This window comes from Trichosurus vulpecula, chromosome X (assembly GCF_011100635.1).
Source record: "Trichosurus vulpecula isolate mTriVul1 chromosome X, mTriVul1.pri, whole genome shotgun sequence".
Taxonomy (NCBI): domain Eukaryota; kingdom Metazoa; phylum Chordata; class Mammalia; order Diprotodontia; family Phalangeridae; genus Trichosurus; species Trichosurus vulpecula.
In genome coordinates, this window is record NC_050582.1 from 39,444,177 (window position 1) to 39,454,973 (window position 10,797).

At 47.9% G+C, this 10,797-nt stretch overlaps 1 protein-coding gene across 1 annotated transcript; it reads left to right on the top strand.

Annotated features, from left to right (window-relative positions):
- Positions 1-8,858: 8,858 nt before the first annotated feature.
- GPR101 (G protein-coupled receptor 101) lies at positions 8,859-10,142 on the top strand. Its single transcript, XM_036739810.1, has one exon. The coding sequence runs from the start codon at positions 8,859-8,861 to the stop codon at positions 10,140-10,142; it is 1,284 nt and encodes a 427-aa protein (XP_036595705.1).
- Positions 10,143-10,797: the final 655 nt, after the last annotated feature.

Consider the following 10,797-nt stretch of genomic DNA (forward strand, 5'->3'; position numbering starts at 1 on the left):
GAGAGAGAGAGAGAGAGAGGAGGGAGAGGGAGAGGAGAGGAGGGGAGGGGAGGGGGAGAGAGAGAGAGAGAGAGAGAGAGAGAGAGAGAGAGAGAGAGAGAGAGAGAGAGAGAAAGGAAGGAAGGAAGGAGAGAGAGAGAGAGAGATGAAAGAGGGAGAGAGAAAGAGAGAGAGAGAGAGAGAGAGAGAGAGAGAGAGAGAGAGAGAGAGAGAGTTCTAGCAGATGTCTGAATAATAGAAGTCCCCCATCACCAATATATCATGCCTCTGTGCCAGGCTTGTGATGTGCTTCCTGACCTCATATATTTCCTTTCTGTCCAGGTGATCTGTAGCATACTGGATGACAAAATGGCTTCTATTTCTCCTCCCACCGATCTTCACCCAAGTGCTCTCCACCATACTTCCAACCTTGGTCTGGTTACTAGATTTGTTCCCAAGTTTGCCTTCTTCTTAATGTATGATGCTTACTGTCTCCCCTTCCCCACCACACACACACACACACACACACCACGGCCACCTTTTTCATCCATCCTGTCTCCTTTGAATAAGAAATCCCCCATTCAGAGTCACATTCTAGTCCTGGGGCTCATCTCACTATGTCTCAGAGATACCCGTGAGGTCAAATAGCATGAAGACCTCTTCCTCTTGCTTGTTGCCTAAACTTTGGGCACTGGTATACATTTGCAGCTGGGGTGTTTACTATAGCTCCCTTTTCGGATTTCGTCTCCTCTGAACTGCCCGGTTTGTCTCCTGCAAACTGCTGGTTTTCTCAATGGCTATTCTTCCTATACTGCAGCTTCTCTCTATGGTAACTAGCTTGATGGACCGAGGACAGAGTTTCCTCCCTCCCTCCCCTCGCCCCTCTCCTTTTCAGCTTAAACCCTCTTTAGGAGGCAGGGTGATACTATGGAAATGCCCTGAAACACAAGACCCCGGGGCATAGGGTCACCTGCACCCAGCCAAGTATTCGGCTGGGCGAGCTCTTCCCCATCGTTCCCCAATGCCGCGTCTTCCTGCAGTGCAGTAGCTGTCTGTGCTGTCGGCTTTGGTGTATGTATGTACACAGACAGTTTCCTTTCTCCCTCTTCCCTTTCACCATCCAGCAAGCTAGATACCACCGAGGGTAGCTACAGTGTGGGAGAATAAGCACTGAGTGAGGCTTGATAAAGAACTGACTGATTCCCCTGGTATCGGCCAGATGCCGATGAACGTATGTTCGCTCCCAGAGCCCGTTTTCTCAATGTTTCCATCCTCATACAGGTCGTGTGGTTTCCTTATCACCTTCCCGCACTGACCTATGGCCAACAGGATCTTTCTTTCTTTCCTTCTTCCCGTCTTTTTTCCTCTCTTTAAGAAGAAAACGTTTTCTTCGTGTCTTTTGTTCTCCCGTATCCCTGTCATTTCTGGAGATCACCATTGCCACTCCCCTACTCACCCCAGAATCAAACCTTCCCTTGTAGCAAAGAATTAAGCAAAAACAAAAACAAAAAACCAGTCACTATAGTGACCCTGTTTGACGATGTACATGACATCTGGCTCTTGTAGCCCCCTGTCTCTCTGCTGTTACAAAGGAGCTAGTTTTCATTATCTATTCTCTGGGTCTGTCACTCACTGGGTTTGGGGGCTTATTTTGTTTTGCCTTACTCAGAATACAATTTTCACTTCGCGATCCTTTATTTACATCGCTGTACTCACTGTGTATATTATTCTTCTGATCCTGCTTGGTTCTTTTTTAAAAATTTATGGATAATTGTTATCTTTACATCACCTTCATTTCTGAATGTATCCTTCTCCCCCAACCACTGACTCATTCCTTGTAACAAAGAAGAAAAAGGAAAAGGTGGGGTGGGGGGGAGCCGCGGCGGAGGGGGGGAGTGGGACGGGCCGAGGGACAGTTCAGCAAAACTAGCCAACACATCAAATGAATCTGACAGAACATACCATGTTCCGCACCTATGGTACCTTGCCTCTGCAAAGAAGAAGGGAAGGTGCATCTTTTCATCTCCTCAGCCAGGCTGGGTCATGATAAAATATAAGCTAGTTGAGGGCTGGCACTGGGTCATGACAGAAAGTGAGCTATCTGAGGGCAGGCACTGTTTCATATTTGAGTTTGTTTCCCCAGTGTCTAGCATATGGTGGACACTTAAATTCTTGTTGCTCAATGGATCTATTATAATTATACTCATTTTTTCTTTGCATTTCCACGGTTCCCGTCATTGTGCTGTTGTTTTCCTATTTCTGTTTATCTTTCTTCTATCCCTTTCTTGTACCTTGCCCTGCTTCTCTGTATTCATCATATTCATTGTTTCTTAGAGCACGGTAATATTCCATTACATCCATGTACCACAATTTGTTTAGCCATTCCCCAGTCGATAGGCATCTACTTTGTTTCCAGTTCTTTGCGGCGGTGAGAAGTGCTGCTATGAATATTTCGGTTATGTGGAGCCTTTCTTTGTGTCTCTGATCTCCTTGGGGTATAGGACAGGCATGCTTTTACTGTGCTCTAGAAGGAAATGGCTGTCTATACAGTGTGCTGCTTTGCCCTAGCTCTCTGCTCCCTTCCCTGTAACTGACGTTATGGATTCTTTCCCTTTTCCCCTGACTTGGGGACTGTTTCTCCTTCTATCACAACTGCAGTGCCCCATTGCTTCTCAGTCTGGCAATTGTTCAATGCAAGACCACCACCCCCCTCCCCGGCTGCTCACTGCTACAGATTCCCCCTCTGGATTGCTGAAACATTCTACGATTCTAGGAAATGAAGAAGTCAGTGTGCGTGTAGCATTTAAAGTACCACGGGAAAAAAAACGGTGTGTAAATGAGTCCAGGATTTAAGCTGTGTCCACATAATCAAGTCAGCTTGGTTTGGTTATTTACATCGCAGGAACCTAAGATCATAGATATCGAGATGGAAGGGACCTTGGAGGTCAATTCACTGCAATGCAGAGAAAAGAGTATTGGATTTGGTGTTGGACATCAGAAGCCACCAAGACTAACCTGTACCTTCTTAAACCGGGGCACCCAGAATTGAACACAGTATGCCAGCTGTGATCTGACCAGGACAGAACACAACAGGATGATCACATCCTTCCTCCTGGAGGCTTGCCTCGATTAGTTCTTTTTAAAGGGGCGGGGGGCTGCCATATCACCCCATTGACTCCTGTTGATCTTGAAGTCCATCAAGACCCTCAGACCTTTTTCAGGAAAATGGTTGGCTGACCAAATCTTCCCCATCTTGTAGCAGAAAAGTTGATTTATTGAAAGCCAGCATAATACTTACATTGATCATTATTTAGTTTCAGGTAAGTTATTCAAGAAGATGACTTTCTCCTCTGGTTACTATGAAGTCAACCTGTTGCCATTCTATAGCAGGGCTTATATGCCATGCAGCCTGACTGCTGTAGATTTTTAAATATAATGTTTGAATCAGCTCAAAACCCAATTGGAAATGGAGAGGACTTGCTTCCCAGATTTTTCTTAATTATTCTTTTTATTGGTAGTTTTTGTTTTTATATGATCTTTATTTTCAAATGTATCCCTCTGGCCTCTCCTATCCAAAGAACCTTCCCTTGTAACAAAGATTTAAAGGGAAAAAAAGCAGTTGAGCAAAACCAACACATTAGTTTGTCTGCCTTGTACATAATATTCTTTACCCATAGACCCCCACCTCATCTATTCTCCCCCCTTTGCAGTTTTCTCTGCATGAGCACATGCTTGGAGGCAACATTCTGAAGTGGAAAGGACAGTGGGTTTGGAGTCAGGAGACTTGGGATGGAATCCTGCCTCTTCCACTTGCTAGATTTCTGACTATAGGCAAGTCATTTAACTGCTTTATCTGCAAAATGTGGAAAATAATAGCCTCCATGAGGGAAGCAACAAGGGCATGGGAGAAAGAGTGCTGGATGCAGAGTGGGAAGATCAGTGTTAGAATCCTTGTTAACAACCTGTGTGGCTCCCTCCTCTGTGACTCAGTTTCCTCCTCTGTCAAATGAAGGAGATGGCCATGATGATCTCTGGGTCCCTTCTGGCTCTCATCTATGATCCCGTGAGCCCAGCTCAAAGGGTTGTTGTGAGGAAAGCACTTTGTAAACTTTTAAAATGCTCCTGAAAAGCAAGCTATTATAAATAATAGCTTAATTAATGTTATTACAGATGATTATCATGGAGGTTAATAACAGCAATTAGCCCTCAAAATGTGGGTTGAAAAAGGAATTACTAGGGGGACTCTCCAGTCTAAGAATATTTTAGAAAATAACTACTATAAGCTGTCCGAGGGTAGAACCATAGGAACAGACCAGATGTTCGGCTGGCCAACAGACCAGATGTTTTGTTGCTACTTGATAAAATGAGTCATGAAGTGGAACCTATTGGCATAGTGGGGCCACTCAGCAGAAACTGCAAAAACATACACAGAAAAAATAAACAGGTTTGTCGATTAGCCGAGGAGCTCAAGGGACTGTGGAAACCGAAGAACATCAAAGAAAAGTCGGCAACTGGGATAGTCATCTTATGGAGCTGAGGCCCTTTCCTGGGTTGGTGGCAATTCCAGACACTTGCTATCTCTCCAAAGGTTGTCAGCACATCAATTCGACACACACGTCTTGGGCACCTATGACCCATAAGGCCCTTAGGCTCTGGGCTGGGGATCCAGATATGAAAAATGACAGACCCTGCTCTCGAAGGACCAGATAGTCCTGAGGTAGAGAGGATACCACATAGGATCATTGTTTTAGAGCTAAAAGGGACCTCAGAGCCTATTTAGTACAAGCCTCTCTTTTTACAGATGTGGAAACTGAGGATCAGGGAGGTGAAGTCATACATAGGTCAAACATAAGATCATAGCTTTCCAGCTGAAAGGAACCTCAGAGGCTAGTCTGATCCTTTTATGTTACAGATGAGGAAACTGAGGCCAAGAGAGCTTAAGTGATTTGCCTAAGGTGACACAGACCACAAATGCTAAAAGTGGGATCTGAATATAGAACCTGTTTCCCAAGTCCACAATTATTCCACTATATCACACTGACACCGAGACAGATAAAATACAAATATAAGGTCAAAATCGATGAGCAAAGGAGAGAGCCTTTGAGCCTTAGAGAAGAAATTTGGGGGTGCAGGGGGGCAAGAGGGGAATGGACCGAGTGACAACGACCCTTGGAGGAATCTGGTACACCTCCTATAGGAAGCCTTTCCTGATCTCCCAGTTCACAGGGCTCTCTGTCTCTCTTCCAAATATCCTGTACTTAATTGTATCCGAGCCCCTCCCCACAGCAAGCTTGGGGAGGGTAAACTGTGTTTCTTGTTGTCGTAGCTGCTGTCGTCGTCCCAGACGTGGCTGTCGTTATTGTGGTCATCCCTTAAAAGCCGGTGCCTATAGAACAGAGCCGGAACTTCACTGCTTGTTTGAAGAAGGAAAATTGGAGGCGGGAGCGATCACTTTCTGTTGGGGAGTGAGCAGAGAGGATCGGAGCTGCCTTTGAGAGAGAGGTTAAACTCGAGCTGAGCTGGGAAGGAAGAGCAGCTTTCAACAGGCAGGGGTAAGGAGCCAGTGAATAGGGGGTCTGGGGAGCGGGGTCGCGGTGGGAGAGAGGGCAGGGGGAAGGGGTCGGGATGTCAATGCGCGGGGGGAACGGCTGCTATAGCCAGTTTTGACTCAATGTACAGGGAATGAAGGGGAGCGCTTGGAAATAAGGTTCTAAAAGGAGGATTGGAAGAGATTTCTCATGCCATCCAGCTAAGGGCAGGCAAGCTCGGGCACCTGGCTTGCCCCAAAACCTAAATATTTTGGCCATGGCATATCTCAAAGAGCAGACGTTAAGTTAGAGGGACTGCAATCTGATTCTGCAGAGGCAGCACCTGCAACGAGAGGCAGATAGCATTGAGGTATTGGAGCTGTGTGACCATGGATAAATCCCTTAACCTCTCTGAGCTTCCGACAGCTACTAAGACCATAAAATTGTGGATGGCTTGGAATCAGCCTCCATGGAGGGAGTTTCTACTCTGGTGAAATGCAAGTTCTTTAATGTATTGCTGTGTATTCATAGAAGCCTAGATCTAGAGCTGGAAGGGACCCCAGGGGCCAGCCAGTCTAACCTTCTCATTTTACAGAGGGGGAAACTGAGGCACGGGCAGGGGAAATGCCTTGCCCAAGGTCCCGTAGGTAGCAAGTGGTAGAGCTGAGGTTTGAATTGAGGTTTTCGGACTCCTAATTCAATGTTCGTTGGTTCGTTCTTTCCACTGGACTGCCTTCCTGTCTCTTAAAAACCCCCTCCCAGGTTGGAGAGCAATCGCAGTCTGCCCTGGTGGAGGGGATAGGTACATGCCGAAGTTCCAGATCCTTGAGAGGTTATGGTATTGTCGATAATCAATATGTGTGAGACAATCTGGTGTTTTAATATTGCTTGTGATATAGTGATTGGGATGAGTATATAATAATAGATCATCACTGTGCTATAGAGGAAAGAAGGTGGCACAATGGAATGAGCCCTGGCTCTGGAGGCAGAGGTCCAGGGTTCAAATCCTACTTCTGCCCCTTATTGCTTGTGTGACCTTGAATAAAACCCTTCACCTCCTTGGGCCTCAGTTTCCTTCCCTGTAAAGTGTGTGTGTGGGGGGGGGGGTTCGACTAGATGGTCTCTGAGGTCCCTTCCAGCTCTAAAGCTGGGAATCTTATGAACATAAGACTTAAGGTCAGCAGAGACTCGAATTTAAATCCTGCCTCTGACCCTTATTTGCTGTGTGACCACAGACAAAATTTACCCCTCTGAGCCGCAGCTTCCTTGTAGTTATGAAACGGAGTTAATAATGCCTGCGGTCCCTCCCTGGAAAGGCTATTGTGAGGCTCGAATGAGAAAATGACTGTAAAACACCCTGTAAACTGCTATACAAAAATTGGCTAGCATTCTCTTCATCATAGGATTTCAGGCTGGCAGGGACCTGGGGGACCCTCTAAGACAAGTCCGTCATTGGCTCACGGCCACGGCACCTGAGACCCCTGAGAGTCAGGGAAGGGACTGGCCGGGGGTCACCCAGGTAGCCAGTGACCACTGAGCTCTGGGAAAAGTGAGCAAAGTGTCTTGCTGAAAATCACACAGGTAGTGGGGGGTTTGGGGGGGTGACTTGTTCAAGGTCACAGGTAGTAGCAGAGGTAGAATTTTAAATGCAGGCAGGGATTTTAACTTGCGAGTCAGCTTACAGTGTCTATCAGAATTGGGCTCTCAGAAGAAAAAAAAAGTCAGGGACATATATATATATATATATATATATATATATCCTCATTCTAAAAAGGACAAAATTTTTCCTTCACCTAAAACCAAATGAGACCCCCCCCCTCCATTTTGCTCCCTCCTCCCCCTGCTCAGGACCCAAATCTGGTTAGGTCATTCCTCACGCTGACATCATGGCTTTAACTGCCAAGACCCAAATGTTGTCACTGCCTCAGTTGGGTAGAGCCGAGGCTACCTCTCAATGAAGCATCGGCTCCCGCAGAAAGCAAAGACAGCCACGGGAGCCGCATCTCCCAGAGCAAGGCTCCATGATCAGCGAGCTGACAGCTGAGGCTACCTTCCCCACTCAGAAGGCGGCTGGCATTTGCTTAAAGAGCCGAGCGACCGCACAGCGGCTGAGCCCAGAGCTGGCCGGTCCGCTCAGCTCCACGGGCTGCTAGACAGCTCTCTCTGTTAGCACAGCAGATCCAGACACTCGAAGGAAGCTGCTTGCTAGCAGGAGAGGACATGACAGCATTTTATCTTTCAGCTTGGAGCCTGACAGAAACGCTCGTGGGATAAGGACGAAAAAGGAGGAGGGAGCCTTGGCCAGCATCTTTTCGTCGGCGTGGAGAGAAGAGCGAAGCCGATCTAACAGCGAGGCATCAACAGGTAATCCCGTTTATATTCACTCAGAAGGGGAAAGATTTTGGGTTGTCGTCCTTGGTGCATGATAAGGGAATGTGGACGCTTCTAGCATCGGTTACACGTGAAACCCAGATTTCCATGGAGAGCTAGAGTTTGGACCATGCCACCTTCTTCAAAAGGTTAATGTTAACTATTTGCCTCTTTTATTAATTATTTGCCTCTCTTATCAGCTGAAATTTAACTAGATATTGTCTATGAACTCTTATTCCACTCTATCATGTGACTTCACATTTTTTCTTCGTACCTGATGGTTTTTTCCCCTTTTTCTTCCACTCATCCTTTTTGCCCCCGCTATAGGGTCCCGCCCCGACAGGCTGGCACGGCCAGGGTCCCCGTGGGTGCGTACTTCCCCCCCCCACTCCCGCTAATTGCCCCACAGGGGAAGAACAGCTGTTCCCCAGCTGTCCGTGGCTACTTCTTCATTTTTACCAGTTTCCCCTCCATTTGGCAGCCTGTTTCCTCCCTGCATTCTTCAGTTGGTGCTGTTATAATGAGAAACCAAGAAATCGATGTAAGCCAGTGTTACAGTTGGAGCTGGTCTCCATGGTAAACTGCAGTACTGTACCAGAAGAGAAAAAGGCAAGTTAAAGCTGTTAAGTAAGGAGAGCATATGTGGGGTGCTGCTTTTTTCCTCAATAACTGATGTGTTGTGACCACAGTGTCAATAGCATTCATCTCAGAGGCTTGTCTTGGGCCTAGGGGTTTTAGATCAGTAAAGGTCCCTCTCAGGAAAGGAGGCAATTAGAGGAGGTAAAGGCCATTTCTCAAGGATGGGTAACTCTTCCCACACATTTGTTTAGGTCCATGGAATGAATATTAAACTCTCCTTCAGACCTTAGATGAAAACAGACATGGAAAAGGCGTCTTCTGGCATCTGACCATCGTCTGCATTACACTTCATTAGACAAAAACTCCGTGGAGTTACGTGACGTGAGGAAGAGTTTGGGAACCATGTCTCTGTCCCAGGAACTCGGTAATTCCACTCATCTCCCAGGAGATCCAAGCAACAGCACTTATGACAGCGGTGGTGGCAGTGGAGGTAACAGCAGCATTAGCAGAAGCAACAGCAGTACCAACAGCAGCGGCAGTAGCGATGGCAGCGAGGGGCACTCGATGATCAGCCTTTTCCACTGCATAGTCCGCATCTCCCTCCTCTCCTCCTTCATCTGTGTCTCCTTCCTGGGGAACACCCTGCTGCTGCTCGTGTTCCGTCGGAAGCCCCAGCTGTTGCAGGTTGCCAACCGCTTCATCCTCAACCTCCTCACTGCAGATCTGTTCCAGACAGCCGTGGTGATGCCCTGGGTGGTGGCAGGCTCCCTGCCTTCCTTCTGGCCCCTCAGCCAAAACCTGTGCACGACCCTGATTACCCTGATGCACGTCTTTGCCTACACCTCCATCAACACTATCATCGTGGTGTCCGTCGACAGGTACCTGTCCATCATCTACCCCCTGTCCTATCCCAACAAGATGACGACCACCTGGGGAGGTATGTTCATCTTGGGCACTTGGATCTTCAGTCTGATTCAGAGCCTTCCACCTGCAATTGGCTGGGGGGAGATCGACTTTGACAAGGAGAGCTCTCTGTGCGTTGTGGTCTGGAGTTCAAGCCCCTCTTACACCTTCCTGAATATCCTGCTGTCCTTCCTCTGTCCAGTGGCCATCCTGGTGGGGTGCTATGGGATGGTGTTCCGAGCAGCCCGAAGGCAGAATGCTCTCGTGCATCCCATGAGGCCCCGGAGCCTGCAGGAACCAGTGGAGAAGAGCACTGTTGCTGGAGAAGAGGTTAGTGAGGAAGAAGAAGAGGATGGCGATCGCATTGTCACAATCCCTCGCTCCTTCCAGGCCAGTCCCCAGAGGTGCCCTGCCAAGCCCAACCCTTACCACTGCAAGGCTGCCCGAGTGATCTTCGTCATCATCGCCTCCTTCATCCTGTGCATCGGCCCTTACTGTTTGCTGGCTGCCGTCTCTGCTGGGGTGGGAGCGGCCCCCCCATGGGTCAACTCCTGTATCTTCCTGCTCTTCTTTCTGCAGTGCTGCCTCCACCCTTACACCTATGGGTACATGCACAAGAGTATCAAGAAGGAGCTCACCTTGGCCTTGCTTGGGCTCTTCTGCAAAAGGCCACTCCGGGGCCAGGACTCCAGCACGGACAACAACTTTGCCATGACGATGACGATGACCGAGAGCAGAACTTTCCCTCCCCACTTCCCTTTGACTTCAGCCTGGAAATCCTAGATTGCCAGCGATCTCAAGAGCAGTTTCCTGGTCCATCTTGGCACAGGAAAAGACTATTACAAACAGTTCATTATCTCTGTAAAATAAATTAGTTGATTAAGAATGGAGGAGGCCAGGGGGGACTTGATGCTATGAGCAAAGAACTTTGAGACTCTGAGCAGAACTTTTGTCCCCCCCCCTCCCCCAACCCCTCCAACCTTCATTCCCCCCTCCAAGATATTTAAACACCAAATTATTAGAGATAGATCATCACAGACTGACTTTCCATCTCAGAACTGTGCTCGGTATTTTTGCCTACTCCTGGAGTTCCATTGTGTCTGCCTGGGTTCCCTTAAAGGAACTTGGGAGGGACCACAAAGACTTTTGGTAGCCAGGACCACAGTGGGCACGTGATAGCTACCTGCCAGATGAACGATAGGTAAAATTACTCATCAGTCCAGGTGAACTTTTCTTTCCAGGGCTTTTGAAATCAGCCAAATGGGCCAACCATGGAAGAAGGCAACTGAGTCACGGCTGAAGACTCAGTGTGGGGACAGGATCCCAGGAAGGTTTTATGAAGCTCTGGCAGCATCAGAAAGAGTGGACAAAGATCCCAGGACATACATAAACTGGGAAGTTTGTCCACTGAAAAGGGGGAGGGAGGGAAGCACACCAT